This window comes from Macaca mulatta, chromosome 12 (genome assembly GCF_049350105.2).
Source record: "Macaca mulatta isolate MMU2019108-1 chromosome 12, T2T-MMU8v2.0, whole genome shotgun sequence".
NCBI lineage: Eukaryota > Metazoa > Chordata > Mammalia > Primates > Cercopithecidae > Macaca > Macaca mulatta.
In genome coordinates this window covers 113,518,379-113,534,205 of record NC_133417.1, presented here as the reverse complement: position 1 = coordinate 113,534,205, position 15,827 = coordinate 113,518,379, and the positions used below count along the sequence as shown (strand labels likewise).

General features: G+C 42.1%; 1 protein-coding gene and 1 pseudogene across 51 annotated transcripts in view; one reads left to right on the top strand and one right to left on the bottom strand.

Moving 5' to 3' along the window:
• PIKFYVE (phosphoinositide kinase, FYVE-type zinc finger containing) overlaps window positions 1–8,972 on the bottom strand; it is a 92,395-nt gene extending 83,423 nt beyond the window's left edge. For 14 of the 50 annotated variants that reach the window (XM_015110825.3, XM_077957451.1, XM_077957457.1 and 11 more), the window contains exons 1-3: window positions 8,928–8,972; window positions 3,231–3,411; window positions 873–1,022 (exon numbers count right to left, since the gene is read on the bottom strand). In XM_015110825.3, the coding sequence (XP_014966311.3) occupies window positions 873–1,022; window positions 3,231–3,402 (322 nt within the window). In that variant the 5' untranslated portion in view covers window positions 3,403–3,411; window positions 8,928–8,972. Of the gene's footprint in view, window positions 1–552; window positions 589–872; window positions 1,023–3,230; window positions 3,412–6,678; window positions 6,823–8,785 lie in introns of those variants that run through there. The other 36 variants (XM_015110821.3, XM_015110826.3, XM_015110824.3 and 33 more) reach the window with 12 other exon arrangements.
• Window positions 3,524–6,685, top strand: LOC114671484 (myosin light chain 6B pseudogene; annotated as a pseudogene). The gene is made up of 2 exons (XR_013402313.1): window positions 3,524–3,536; window positions 5,177–6,685. The product of XR_013402313.1 is annotated as a myosin light chain 6B pseudogene (transcript).
• Window positions 8,973–15,827: the final 6,855 nt, after the last annotated feature.

Sequence of the window (15,827 nt, the reverse complement as noted above, 5' to 3'; positions counted from 1 at the left end):
TCTTCTTTTGCTTGGTTTATCTTTGCTCTGGCTGACCAAGTCTGAACTCACAATAAACTATCGTTCTGCCAACCACCATTACCTGGGGGAAGACCAGCCAGACCAGACGGGATCTGGTGTTCAGGGGCATCTAATTCCCAATGCTGCATCCCTTCCTCTCTACCATGCCACCTCCCACTTCCTTTCTTTTGTCACCTTGACTTGGGCAAACCACTCCACCAAGTTGAAAAATCTGACAGAAATAAAACATAAACCACCTCTCTTTCTCTAATCTCTCAATTCTGACACCAGTCCCCAGCCCATACTCATCAGAAGAGCATGAAAATGAAGGAGATGACTGTGTAGTAGACCAGAATGGAAAACAGACAGATGAGAGGAGCTCAGCTTATTCAGCCACATTGACAGTTTGCACCCCAACAAGGACACAAGGCCAAGAGCAAGTGGCAGCCCACTAATGGAGTTGACAGAGTTCTGCAGCCAGAGGCATGCATATCACATTTCACTAGCATCCCAAGAACATATGCAAAATTCATTCACAAAGTGGAAACTAACCTGTGTTCTCCTGGGGATGTTGCAAACTGTTCTCTGCTGAAACCCAAGCAAGTAATTAATCAAAAAATAGTCAAGAGATCTGTGCCTTGCCTAAATTAAAGTTTAATGAGACGTTTAAGAATTTTTTCAGGTGCCAATAAATTCTTTCACTACCTAGGTAACAGTTTTATTTACTCTGAACGATACCTGACTATTCCAAATAGTACCTGACTACTCCAAATAGCAAGAAAGTTAAGTCCTGCTATAAACAACCTAGGAAACACAATGACTGTGGAAAAATCTAGCATATAGAAGGGAATGAAATAAGAACACTATTTTACCTAATGCTGAAGAGCGTCGCTGGAGTTCCTCATTAAGCTGTTTTTTATAAGGTGTGGGTGACCTAACAGACTGTGTCCTTGAAGGGAGCTGAGGGCTGGTCCAACTTCCACTCAAAGGCTGCTGTTCTCCCTGGCCTCCTTCTGCTCTCTCTGTAGCAAGGGAACACTTGGCATTACTTAAAAAACTAAAACTAAGAGTTCAGCAATGAGAAGGAAGTAGATGAAATTTTCAGGCAACAATGTATACGTGTATTATATGCATAACTAAAAATTTTTTTTTTTCTTTTTCATGTATTTAATTTTAAATACAGGCAGGTCTCCCCATGTTTCCCAGACTGGTATTGAACTCCTGGCCTCAAGCAATCCTCCCACCTCAGCATCCCAAAGTGCTGAAATTACAGGCAAAGGCTACTGTGCCCAGCCTAGATTTTAAAAAAAGAAAATTCAAAGAAGGGGGCAAAATTACAGGCCAATAATCACACCCTTGGTATATATGATCTTCTATTTGTTTCACTTTTCATTAGAAATTTCTTATGCATATTAAAGGAAACAAAATATAAGCTTCATATGAAGGCAGGGATTTTTGGGGTCTGTTTATGTGACAGATCCCTTACACTATTAAAACAGTTTCCAGCACAAAGGAGGCACCCAATAAACATTTGCTAAATAAATAAAAATTTTATTGCCTTATGACAACTCAGTGTAACGTGGTATGATAAACAGCATCCTGGAACACAAAAAGAACAAGTGGTAAAAACTCAAGAAATCTAATAAAATATGTAATTTAGTTAATAATCTATCAATAATAGTTCATTAATTGTAACAAATGTACCAGACTAATGTAAAATGTTTATATAAGGAAAACTGGGTATGGGAGTATATGGAAATTCTATCTTCCCAATTTTTCTATAAATCTAAAACTCTTCTAAAAAATAGTTTATTTTTTTAAATATTGTCTTAAAAATGTACTAAAGGGTTTTCATAGCACTTTAAACATGATCATAAATAAAATCCAGTTAATATTATTAAAGGTTCTACTGAGCTAATTAATACTATTAACCTCCCCAAATGCTTTACAAGAATTACTTTCTAACATACTTCAAGTAATACAGACAAACGAAAGACAAATGACATAGGCCATGCTTTTTTTAATTCTTGTTCCAAATAAAAGACATATTACTTAAAAAGAGCTCATTTTAAAAGTATCTTTTCATTTGATGTCATTACATGTACACCTTAGTCTAACAGTTTTAAGTCAACAAGAATCCTAATGACAGCTTCCAGTTTTTGAAAAGTATAAACCTTTCCTCCTGCGTACTGTTCCTTTTAGTTTCATTGCTTTAAATATTTTAGCTATTAACCCCCAAAAGAACAAAGTCCATTCTATGAACTAATTTGAAGTATATTAACAAAAAAAGGGCCAGGCGCAGTGGCTCATGCCTGTAATCCCAACACTTTGGGAGGCCGAGGCGGGTGGATCACAAGGTCAGGAGATCGAGACCATCCTGGCTAACATGGTGAAACCCTGTCTCTACTAAAAAAACAAAAAATTAGCCGGGCGTGTTGGCAGGCGCCTGTAGTCCCAGCTACTAGGGAGGCTGAGGCAGGAGAATGGCGTGAACCTGGGAGGCGGAGCTCGCAGTGAGCCGAGATGGCACCACTACACTCCAACCTGGGCAACAGAGCGAGAATCTGTCTCAAAAAAAAAAAAAAAGAGAGAGAGAGAAAACAAGAACAACAAAAAGAGACGACTACTTTCTCTATTAAAAGAAACCTCCTTTAACATTTAGTTTTTTATTTTATTATTTTTTCTTGAAACGGAGTCTCGCTCTGTCTCCCAGGCTGGAGTGCAGTGGCGCGATCTCAGCTCACTGCAAGCTCCGCCTCCCGGGTTCATGCCATTCTCCTGCCTCAGGCTCCCGAGTAGCTGGGACTACAGGCGCCCGCCACCATGCCTGGCTAATTTTTTTGTATTTTTAGTAGAGACAGGGTTTCACCATGTTAGCCAGGATGGTCTGGATCTCCTGACCTCGTGATCTGTCCACCTCAGCCTCCCAAAGAGCTGGGATTACAGGTGTGAGCCACCACACCCAGCCTAACATGTAGTTTTTAATCCAGACCTTTAGTTACCAATAATTAATGATATTACAGTGAAAATTCTAGCTTTCTCTTCAGCAGTAAAACCTGGTGACCTACGATTAAAGCTATCAGCTTGTTAATATTTCACTTTCTTACAGACCCAACATTAAAGCTGAACAGACTACTGACCACTATATGATCATGGTGAGCTAATAGAGACAAAGGAGTATTTCAAAGAATCAAACCTGAATCAAACCTCTCATATTTAATATGTCTTACCTTTGTTAAAACGAAAGAGATTTACAAAAGAACTATAAGCTGATTTAAAAGGGGGCTCATCTTGATCAGGAGTCAAAGGTTTAAAGTGTGTGAGATGAGAAGGACTAGTAGGAGATCGAGGCAAATCATTAGCAGAGTCCAGTGTTGGGGACGTCTTATCATCTGTGGCCATTTCATGAGTCTGAAAAACAAAAGAAACAAGCGAAAGATCTAAGTTCCTCAGGAAGCTCAAAAGTTGATTCCAAACAGCATCCCAATATCTAGAAAATCCTATTCTGTGAAAATTCAGATCTATGAAAACAAACAGTAAATAAATCTAGCTTCATATATTCCAAAGGACTGAAAACACTGCTGTCTAAATCATAAGAGCCTCAATCATCTAAAACTATGATCTGATAGCCAACTCAATTTTAAACATTACTATTCAAATTACAGAAAATATTTAAATTAATAAAAATTTCGAGGTAAAGCATTAATGTGAGCAGGCAGAAAGAAAAATAAGCATTTTCACATCATTTCTATCTCTTTCATTTTAACATGTTTCGGAAGAAGGGATACACAACTGCTTTTTAAAGTTATGGGGGGAAGCTAGTTATACAACACACATATAAATTCTTCAGTCTTATTTTACTTATTTCAACTTTTTTTTTTTTTTGAGACGGAGTCTCGCTCTGTCGCCCAGGCTGGAGTGCAGTGGCCAGATCTCAGCTCACTGCAAGCTCCGCCTCCCAGGTTTATGCCGTTCTCCTGCCTCAGCCTCCCGAGTAGCTGGGACTACAGGCGCCCGCCACCTCGCCCAGCTAGTTTTTTTTGTATTTTTTAGTAGAGACGGGGTTTCATCGTGTTAGCCAGGATGGTCTCGATCTCCTGACCTTGTGATCTGCCCATCTTGGCCTCCCAAAGTGCTGGGATTACAGGCTTGAGCCACCTCCCGGCCTCAACTTTTTTTTTTTTTTTTTGAGATGCAGTCTTGCTCTGTCGCCTAGGCTGGAGTACAGTAGTGTGATCTTGGCTCACTGCAAGCTCTGCCTCCCAGGTTCAAGTGATCCTCTCACCTGAGCCTCCTGAATAGCTGGGACTACAGGCGCGCATCACCACGTCCAGCTAATTTTTTGTATTTTCAGTAGGGAAGGGGTTTCACCATGTTGGCCAGGCTGGTCTTGAACTCCTGATCTCAGGTGCTCCACCTGCCTCAGCCTCCCAAAGTGCTGGGATTACAGGCACGAGCCACCATGCCTGGTCTCAACTTTTACATTTTAAAAAATAATATAAAAATCATTATATTTCTAAAACAAGGACATGAAAGTCATCCTTTAATGACATTTCTACAAAACTTTAACAATTACCTCAAGCTACACTTCATTCAAATCAACAAGTTGTTCCCCACTATCTTTGCTCCTAAACACGTGAACCTGTGGTTTTTCCTCCCTTTAAGCTTCAATTCATAGAGACATTAAGAAGAAGATCTTCTTAAAGGGCTTTTTTTCTCAATAACCAAAAAACCACATTTCAACCAAAGCAATAAAGCTAACCACATCACCAGATGAAAGTTACAGAAAAGTACTATTTTCTGCCATATTGATTCATATTTCAAAGAGAAGAACCATGGATAACTCAAATCATTAACATACTGTAGACTGGGCTGGGCACGGTGGCTCACACCTATAATCCCAGCACTTTGGGAGACCGACGTGGGCGGATCACCTGAAGTCAGGAGTTCGAAACCAGCCTGGGCAACATGGTAAAACCCCATCTCTACCAAAAATACAAAAATTAGCTGGACATGGTGGCAGGTGCCTGTAATCACAGTTACTCAGGAGGCTGACGCAGAAGAATCACTTGAACCCAGGAGTCGGAGGTTGCAGCGAGCCAAGATCATACCACTGCACTCCAGCCTGGGCAACAAGAGCAACACTCCATCTACAAAAAAAAAAAAAACACCGTAGTCTGGCCCAGACATGGACCCCGCAGGAGATGGGTGCCCCCATCCACACACTGTCGTTTGGCCAGCAGACATCATGCCTCCCAAGGATATTCTGGGGAGGAACCAGCAGGGCTCTCCATCTCCAAAGCAGCTGCCAAGCCAGCAGCAGCATGAGCCCCTCCAGCCAAGACCAAAGCTGAGCCAGCTACCCCATCCCCAGGCCCCTGAGAAAATCCAGGAGCCCCCAGTCGATCTCTCCAAAGTGATGATCAAGTTTAACAAAGACCACCTGGAGGAGTTCAAGGCGGCCTTCAAGCTGTTTAACTGAGTGGGGGCTGGCAAGATCCTGTACAGCCAGTTTGGGGACATGATGCGGGCCCTGGGCCAAAACCCCACCAATGCCAAGGTGCTCAAGTTCCTTGAGAACCCCAAGAGTGATGAGCTGAAGTCCCAGCATGTGGACTTCGAGACTTTCCTACCCATGCTCCAGGTGACAGCCAAGAACCGGAACCAAGGCACGTATGAGGACTACTTGGAGGGGCTTCATGTGTTTGACAAGGAGGGGAATAGCAAAGTCTCGGGAGCAGAGCTCAGACAAGTCCTCATCACCCTGGGAGAGAAGATGGCTGAGGAGGAGATGGAGACTGTTCTGGCAGGACATGAGGACAGCATCAACGAGGAGGCCTTCCTGAAACACTACGAGGCCTTCCTGAAACACATGGTAAGCCTACTGAGCTCTGTAGATCCCTGGGGCCCAGACACTGGGCCCCCGCAGGCAGAAGCATGTTCCAACCACCAGGAGGCTACCTATTGTTTCAAAATAAAGACAAAGTTCTTCCCTTGGAGAAAACAATATATATACTATAGTTTATAATCTAGTCTCCACTTTACAAAGACGACATTACAGTCGTGGTAAAATGCTTTTCACATTCAAAATCATATCTACCATCTCATTTTCTTCTTACAATCCTGGAAGGCACACACAGCTGGCTTTATTACATTTTACCTTTGAGGCAACCAAGGTTCACTGAACCTAAAACAACTTTCTTGGGGGTCAGACAGTAGTAGAACTATCACTATACCCCAAGTCTCACCCCAAAAGTAAGTATTACATCAAAATTACTTTTGTAGCTCTTCACACTTTCCTTTTAACCTATCCGCATTCTCTACTTAAGGCTCTGTCTGATCAATAATTTAATTAACAAATTAAGGCAGAAAGGAAACCACTGACTTAAACAGAATTTGGCAATACATGTTTATTTGGGGGGGAGGGAAAAGAAAAAGAGGAAGAGGAAGGGGAAGGAAAGAGGAAGGAGAAAAGGAAGAAGAAGGGGAAGGAAAGTTTCTAATATCTTCCATTGAGAAGAATAATCAACAATCCTTCTGAAGTGTTATGACAATTCAGCAAAAAGTGTTGGGCAGTAAGCTGATGACTGATCAACTATACACTCAAAAAAAAGTTTGCGGTTCTTTACTTAAAAAAAAAAAAAAAAAAAAAAGAGGCCAGGCACTGTGGCCTCATACCTGTAATCCCAGCACTTTGGGAGGCTGAGATGGGAGGATCGCTTGAGGCCAGGAGTTCCAGACCAGCCTCGTCAACATAGCAAGACTTCATCTCTATTTTATTTAGAAAACAAAAAAAAGAGCACTGGAGAGAAACAATAATGTGATGGCCGTAACAACCACCCCCGGAAAACAGCCTACATTCTGCTTTAACACAAGTAACATCAGAAGCAGAGATGGCATTCCACCTAAAGAATCTTAGAACTACTTCTAAAGGTTATCTACACAAAAATTATACTTGGCTTTGGAAATAAGAAGATAAAAATTCCCATGAAAACACTTAGCAAGTGTAGTCGCTGAAATATAAACCCAATCATGTAGTTAACCCTAATAATTACATAATGACACCAGGGCCCTGAAAAAATTATCTTACAACTCTCTCTTTAGCAGCTTAACAACGCTTTAAAATATAAATTAGGACTCCTTCCTGAGAGGTAATCAGTCCTATTAACCTACCTACCCAAAGCCTTCTGATACATCATCAATATTTTACTCTTTCTAATTAAGGCTACTAATATATGCAGACCTCCTACAAACTATGAGAGGCCAATCAGTAAAGGCCGGACCTGGCGGCTCACACCTGTGATCCCCGCACTTTGGGAGGCCGAGGCAGGAGAATCCCTTGAGCCTGGGAGGCAGAGATTGCAGTAAACCGAGATGGCACCACTTCACTCCAGCCTGGGCGAGGGAGGGAGACCCCCGGCCCGGTGGTTCACGCCTATAATCCCAACACCTTGGGAGGCTGAGGCGGATGAATCGCCTGAGGTCAGGAATTCGAAACCAGCTTAGCTAACACGGTGAAATCCCGTCTCTATCAAAAATACAAAAATTAGCCGAGTGTTGTGTCGCGCGCCTGTAATCTAGCTACTCAGGAGGCTGAGGCAGAAGAATCGCTTGAACCCGGGAAGGCAGAGGTTGCAGTCGGTCGAGATCGCGCCACTGCACTCCAACCTGGGGGACACAGCGAGACTGTGTCAAAAAAAAAAAAAAAAAAAAAAAAACTGGAGATTTAATAATTTAGGAAAGTTTAATATTGGAAATGTTAGCTTCTATCAACAAAGATTTCTTGTTACATTTTTGACCAACACGCCTAAAGCAAAACCAGAGCACGATCCACAAAGCAGAAAAAGGGAGAACATAGGAAATTAGTTTTGCTCCACAGAAGAGATTTAACCTACACAATCTTTGTCACCAACGCAAAATAAAGAAAGAAAGAACATTTTTTGTAAGAATACTGACAGAGTGGGAGTTTTGGAGTGCCAAAAAAAAGGGACTCAAATAAATCAGAAATAAGTACACCGTACCAAGCGACTACCTCTATTGTCAACATGGGACATATTTTTGGACACAGGATGCACTGCGTCAATACTAATGAATGATATATACACATTACATACACACGAATAACTTGCTTTATACAAAATTCTATCACTTATTTGACTGTCTCAGGAATAACCTCTGATTGGGCAGAAAACCCCTAAGTCCTAAAAGTTTCCAACACATCCCATTCTCATCCTTTTGTTGGGAACATTCTAAGCAAAGGATAAACGCTAATTGGGAATAAGCCTCCTCAAGAGACTCCGAAACCTAAGTTAAAATGGAATCGTCTCAAATAGCAAAGGCAAGCATTTAAGACAAACACACATTTGAACCCCACGGTTGGTATCGCTTCTGCAGCTCATGAACTTTCTTTTCCAGCCTACGGATGCACCTCTAACAAACTGAAAACTCATGCACTCAGAGGGAAAAACAACTGGACTCTTTCCCTCCTAAATAAGTTCAGGCGTAAGGGTCGAGAAAGAGGCAAAGGAACTTCAAATGTTTCCAAGGAAATCTCAAGGGCCCCACCCGGCTTCCGTCCCCACTCGCCAGACGGGTAAACGGCAGGACGAGCTCATTCTAAAGCCAGGTTCTGTGCCCTTCCTTGTTCAGCAGCAACCAGGCCCTAGCCCCCAGCTGTGGAACGCCGGTTCTCACCTTCACCTCAGTTCTGGCCCAGAAGCTCCCCATACCGGCCTCCTTCCCATGCTCAGCCCGAGAGGGCTAAGCTCCAGGCCCCCTCCCTTACCTGCGCCTCCCGCCCCGGCCGCGCCGTTTGCCCCCCGCCCCAGCCACCGCTTCACCGGCTCAGCCCCCGGAAGTCGGCCCCAGAGCCCGGCAGTGGGCTCCTCAGGCCGCGGACGGTTGCGGCAAGAAGCGAAGCTGCTTACATGGTTGCTGCGGCTTCTTGCTTCCCCCCCAAGGCTCCGCCCTCTGTTTTCCTGTCCCCCAATCCGCAATCTTTCCCGGGGGCCGGCTCCTCCCAGCCCGCCCGACGCTCGGATCAGATGCTCAGGCAGAAGAAGTCCAGCCAGGATCGAGTCGTCCTGATCTTTTGGCCGAGATTAGGCCGCTTCAGCCTTCCTGGAAGAAGCCAGGGGGACTGCGCTCGTGAGCGTCACGCGTGCGGGGTCACCGAATCGGTGCTTGGTGCTTTGCACGGGTGCTGGCTGGACTGCGATTACCGTATGTGTTCGATACTGTGGGCACTCAGTGTCACTGCGTTGTTGTAGACAGTTCACTCGTGCAGCACTGAACCGGAGTTAGCGAGGACTCTGTTTCCAGACTTGCATGACTCCGCCAATAACCAGCCATATGATCTTAAACAAATTGCTCATTTATTTAGGCCTTAGACCTCAGGTGTGTAAAGTCGGATTAATAAAAGGACTCACTTCTTAATACTTTATTGAAATTAAGTAAATGCACTTAAAGCGAATGGCACAGTTCCCTGACCCGGAGTAAATGATGTTGGCTTTATAGTTAACTTTTTCATTTAGGTGTTGTGTTGCAAATACTGATGCAAATAAAGTTACCAAGCCCTATCTTGCTCAGCTTGGCTAGCGTTATTCGTTATTTCTGTCCTGCTAAGAGCGCAGTGCGGTTAACTGCAGAAAACATGCCCGCCGCAGTTGTGGGGCTTGGTAGGGGAGGATGGAAAGGAGACGAAACCTAAAGGGAAGTACAGCTTTAAATTCTGTAAGTCGTTTTCCTCAAGAGTTTTGTCAAATCCCAGGCCAGTTTTCCTTGAGTTGGAAAGTACCATCGAAACCTGCAGGTTGATTCCAGTGCAAATCCCAGTCACCATCCTCAGCTGGGCCCTTCGGCAATCTTTCTGGGGAGTCTGTAGTCAGCTTCTCCCATACCTCATTACTGCTGCGCCATACCACCACCACAACCCCCACATTACCTTGACTATCATTCTCAGCAGAGAATCTTATTTTATACCCAAGTGAAATATCCCAAGTTATCTGAGCATGACCCTTAACAAACCTAATTCCCCCCACCACAACATTTACCTACATCCACCCCTGCCCTCGTCTGCCTTTCTCCCTCATCTCACTGAGGAAGGGGACTCTTCTTCCCCCAGCTCAATCCTTTTGGCCCTCAATTCACCCTCTCCTGTCTGCGAGCTTGCACCATATCTGCAACGTCCCCTTTTCCAATGACTCTTCCTCCTCAGCCCATAAAGATGCTCAAGTCTCTACCTTCCTTTAAAAAAATTTTAAAAAAAAAAATTTAAGATAAGCAAAAAAAGCCCTCGTAATTACCACCATATGTTAATATTTCTTAAACCTACATGAAGTATAAAATAGGTACAGAGATCATGTGAAAGGAATAAATCGCCCAGCCACGAAGACTGTAGTGTATGTAGAAACTCCATCTATGGTTTAAAAAAAAGAAAAAAAGTGCACTCCACAAATATTTTTTAGTCCCTAATTTAATCTGCAATGTGTTAGTTATATAAGCACACCGCACTAAGGATAAAATTATGAACATATCCCACTGCTTCACTTGACTAGCCTAAAAAATAAAAATATATGTGAACATTACACAGTCCATGTCCTCAAGAAGCTTACCATCTAATATCTGTATTAAACTGCTTACAGTTCAATTTTCTGTGGAAAAGAGATTGAAAACTGGGCTACTGTTTTTGGGAAAAAAAAAATCATTTTAGATTCTCACTTCACACTAGACATCCAAAATTAATTCCAGAGGAATTTTATCTGTAGAGAGATTATTTGTGTATATATCCTCCTCAAAAACTTTCATTCAAGCACAGATTTAGGATTCTTGCTGAATCAATTATTGTTTGATGATGTTATACTTCTATTCCTCTATATGTATTAGTAGAATTTTACTGCAACTAATAGCTTTCCATCGTTTTCTTTCTTTCTTTATATTGGTTAGTATGACTTTTGACTCATTTTTCTCCAACATGTTATAGTTCATTACTGCCACCATTCATTTCTATGCTCCAGGTGTCCCTGCCTTGGCCAGTGTGAGCCCCTTCCAGCAGACTCCTGAGTCCATTTGACATGCCTCCATTACTTTTTGAGCACATCTTACCTTTTGTTCTTTTTCTCTCTCCACCACCCCTTACCCCTGGCAACCATGATTCTACCCACTGCTTCTATGAGTTCAACATTTTTACATTCCACATATATGAGATCTTGTGGTATATTTCTGTGCCTGGCTTATTTCACTTAACATCATGTCCCTAGGTTCATCCATGTTGTCACAAAAGACAGAATTTCCTTATTTTTAAGGCTGAATAATGTTCCACAGTATATATATACCACATTTTATTTTGTTATTATGTTTTTTGACATGGAGTCTGTCACCAAGGCTGGAGTGCAGTGGCACAATCTGGGCTCACTGCAATCTCCGCCCTCCATCCCCCACCCTGATTCTCCTGCCTCAGCCTCCCGAGTAGCTGGGATTACAGGCGCCTGCCACCATACCCGGTTAATTTTTGTATTTTTAGTAGAGACGGGGTTTCATCATCTTGGCCAGGCTGGTCTTGAACTCCTGACCTCATGATCCACCTGCCTCAGCCTCCCAAAGTGCTGGGATTATAGGCACGAGCCACTGTGCCCAGCCCCACATTTTCTTTATTCAGTTGTTCATTGAGGGACACTTAGGTTGATTTCATATCTTGGCTATTGTGAATAATGCTGCAATAAAGATGGGAGTGCAGATACCTCTTCAAAATAGTGATTTTGGCTGGGCACAGTGGCTCACACCTGTAATCATAGCACTTTGGGAGGCCAAGATGGGAGGACTGCTTGAGGCCAGAAGCTCAACACCAGCCTGGTCAACATAGCAAGACCCCATCTCTATAAAAAGATTTTTTTTAATTTCAATAAAGGAAAAATAGTGATTTTATTTCCTTTGTATATACACCCTGTAGTGGGATGACTGGATCACATGATAGTTTTATTTTTAAACTTTTTTGGCAACTTCCATACTGTTTTCCATAATGGCTATACTAATTTACATTCCTACCAACAGCATGCAGGGGTTTCCTTTTCTCTATTTTCTCTCCAATCTTGTTATCTTTTGTCTTTTTGATATAACCATTGTAATAGGTGTTAAGTGATGTCTCTCACTATGGTTTTAATTTGCATTTGTCTGATGATTAATTATGTTGAACATGTTTTTCATATACCTGTTGGCCATTTGTATGTCCTCTTTTGAGAAATGTCTATTCACATCCTTTGCCCATTTTATAATCAGATTATTTGTTTTCTTACTATTGAGTTGTTTGAGTTCCTTATATATTTTGGATATTATCCCTTTATCAGATGTATGGCTGGCAAATATTTGCTCCTGTTCTCTCTGTTGTCTCTTCAATCTGTTGATTGTAACCCTTGCTCTGTAAAAAGTTTTCAGTTTTATGTAATCTCATTTGTCGATTTGGCTTTTGTAGCCTGTGCTTTTGGGGTCATATCTAAAAAATCACTACTCAGACCAATGTCATGGAGCTTTCCCCCTCCTTTTTTTCTAGTAGTTTTACAGTTTCAGGTCGTACACATAAGTGTTCAATTTACTTGAGTTGATTATTACATATGATATGAGATAAGCCTCTAATTTCATTCTCCTGAATATGGATATCCCATTCCCCATTACTACTTATTGAAGAGAATATCCTTTCCCTATTGTGTATTCTTGGTCCCTTATTGAACAACTGACTGTAAATGGGTAGATTTTTTTTCTGGACTCTTTATTCTGTTTTTTACTTTTTAATCTTTTTTAAAAATTAGCAATCCTATTTATTAACTGATGGACTCTTTATTCTGTTCAGTTGGTTTTTCTGTTTCTCTGCCAGTATCATGCTGTTCTGATTACTGTAGCTTTGTGGTATATTTTGAGATCAAGCAGTATGATGCTTCTAGCTTTGTTCTTTTTGCTCAAGATTTCTTTAGCTATTCATCCTCTTTTGTCATTCCATAGGAATTTTAGAGGGTTTTTTTCTAGCTGTGTGAAAAATGTCATTGGAATTTTTATAGGGATTGTATTGAATCTGTGAATCACTTTGGGCATTTTAACAATATTCTTTCAACCCATAAACATGAGATGTCTTATTTATTTCTGTCTTCTTCAGTTTCTTTCATCAATGTTTTATAGGTTTCAGTGTGCGGGTCTTTTACTTATGTTAACTTATTTCTTTTTTTCTTTTCTTTTTTTTTTTTTTTTTTTGAGATGGAGTCTCACTCTGTCTGTCGCCTGGGCTGGAGTGCAGTGGTGCCATCTTGGCTCACTGCAACCTCCGCCTTCCGGGTTCAAGCGATTCTCCTGCCTCAGCCTCCTGAGTAGCTGGGATTGCAAGCGCCTGCCACTACGCCCAGCTAATTTATTTTGTATTTTTAGTAGAGACAGGGTTTCACCATGCTGGCCAGGCTGCTCTCAAACTCCTGACCTCATGCTTCGCCCACCTTGGCCTCCCAAAGTGCTGGGATTACAGGCGTGAGCCACCGCACCCAGCCCGTATTTATTTCTAAGTATTTTAATATATTTTTGTAGCTATTGCAAATAGGATTGTTTTATGGATTTCTCTTTCAGATAGTTCACTGTTAATGTTTGGAAACACTACTCATTCTTGTATACTGGTTTTATATCCTACAACATTACTAAATTTCTTTATTAATTCTAATAGTTTTTTGGTGCAATCTTTAGGGTTTTTCTGTATAAGATCATGTCATCTGCCAGGCGTGGTGGCTCATGCCTGTAATGCCAGCACTTTGGGAGGCTGAGGTGGGCAGATCATGAGGTCAGGAGTTCGAGACCAGCCTGGCCAACATGCTGAAACCCCGTCTCTATTAAAAATACAAAAATTCGCTGGGCATGGTGCTGCGTGCCTGTAGTCCCAGCTACTCAGGAGGCTGAGGCAGGAGAATTTCTTGAACCCGGGAGGCAGAGGTTGCAGTCAGCCGAGATCTCACTGCTTCACTCCAGCCTGGGTGACAGAGTAAGACTCTGTCAAAAAAAAAAAAAAAAAAAAAAAAATCATGTCATCGGCAAACAGGTACAATTTAATTTCTTCCTTTTCAATTTGGATGCCTTTTATTTCATTCTCTTGCCTAATTGCCCTGACTAGGACTTCTAGTACTATGTTAAAATAGAAGGGGCAAGAGTGCATGTCCTGGTTGTGTTCCTGACCGTAGAGGAAAAGCTCTTTTTTACTGTTGAAATGATGTTAACTGTTGGTTTGTCATATATAACTTTTATTGTGTTGAGGCATATTCTTGCTATACCTAATTTGTTGAGAGCACTTCCTTACTTTTTGACCCGGCAGACTCATCTTGAACTTTCCCTGCCCCAGGCCTAGAATCAATCAGCTCTCAAAGGAGCACCAACTCCTTTTAGTAGGGATGCAGACATGTTTGTAAAAATTATGAAACTCAGTTCCAGCTAGGATGCAATAAAATGCACTCTCTTACACTGCGTGTGAAAATATAAATTGGTATATTCCCCTCTAGAAAATGATTTGGTAGATTTAAGCACCTTAAAAATATTTATACTTCATGATCCAATAATCCCCATTCTAGCAATCTGGCCCAAAGAATTGATCTGTGTTTTAGAAAAGTAAGATAAAGACATTTATCACAGCCATATATACATTAAAGAAACAAAAAGGAAACATCCAATACAAACCAACACAAATGACACGAAAGCAATGTAATCAAATCCATTCTAACCAACACAACTGACATGGAAGCAATACAAATGATTTTTTAAAATATGTAGGCATCAATAGTATGTTGACTAAGACTTTTAAAAGCAATTTTCCACCGGGCGTGGTGGCTCACGCCTGTAATCCCAACACTTTGGAACGCCAAGGCGGGCAGATCACTTGAGGTCAGGAGTTCGAGACCAGCCTGGCCAATATGGTGAAACCTCATCTCTACTAAAAATACAAAAATTAGCCAGGGATGGTGGCCCATGCCTGTAATCCCAGCTGCTCGGGAGACTGAGGCAGGAGAATCACTTGAACCCTGGAGGTGGAGGTTGCAGTGAGCCAAGATCGTGCCACTGCACTCCAGCCTGGGTGACAGAGCCAGACTCCGTATCAAAAATAAAAAAGTATGGCTCCAGCCTGTAATCCCAGCACGTTGGGAGGCCGAGACGGGTGGATCACGAGGTCAGGAGATCGAGACCATCCTGGCTAACACATTGAAACCCCGTCTCTACTAAAAAATACAAAAAACTAGCCGGGCGAGGTGGCGGGCGCCTGTAGTCCCAGCTACTCAGGAGGCTGAGGCAGGAGAATGGCGTAAACCCGGGAGGCGGAGCTTGCAGTGAGCCGAGATCGCGCCACTGCACTCCAGCCTGGGCGACAGAGCGAGACTCCGTCTCAAAATAAATAAATAAATAAATAAATAAATAAATAAATAAATAAATATTTTTCTTTACTTTACAATCAACCTTCTTGAACAGGTTTTCTTGTCTCTCTTTCCATACCCCCCATTCATGCTTCAGTCCCCTGTAGTATGGCTTCTATCTTCTGATCCTCACAGAACCATTCCACTTCTATCTTCTTCATCCTCATAGAACCTTTTTACTAAAAGGGCATTCAAGATGTCCTCCTTTTGCAAAAATTATTTTCAGACCCTGTCTTTTTTTTTTTTAATCTCTCTGAAACACTCCCTCTTTTTTGAAAACTTTCTTGTCTGTTGGCTTCTATGACATTAGGCTCTGCTGATTCTTTGTTAACCCCCAGACACTCCTTCTCATTCTCTTTGTGGGGGCTCCTTTTCCTCTACGTGACCTTTAAGATGTAAGTGTCCCTC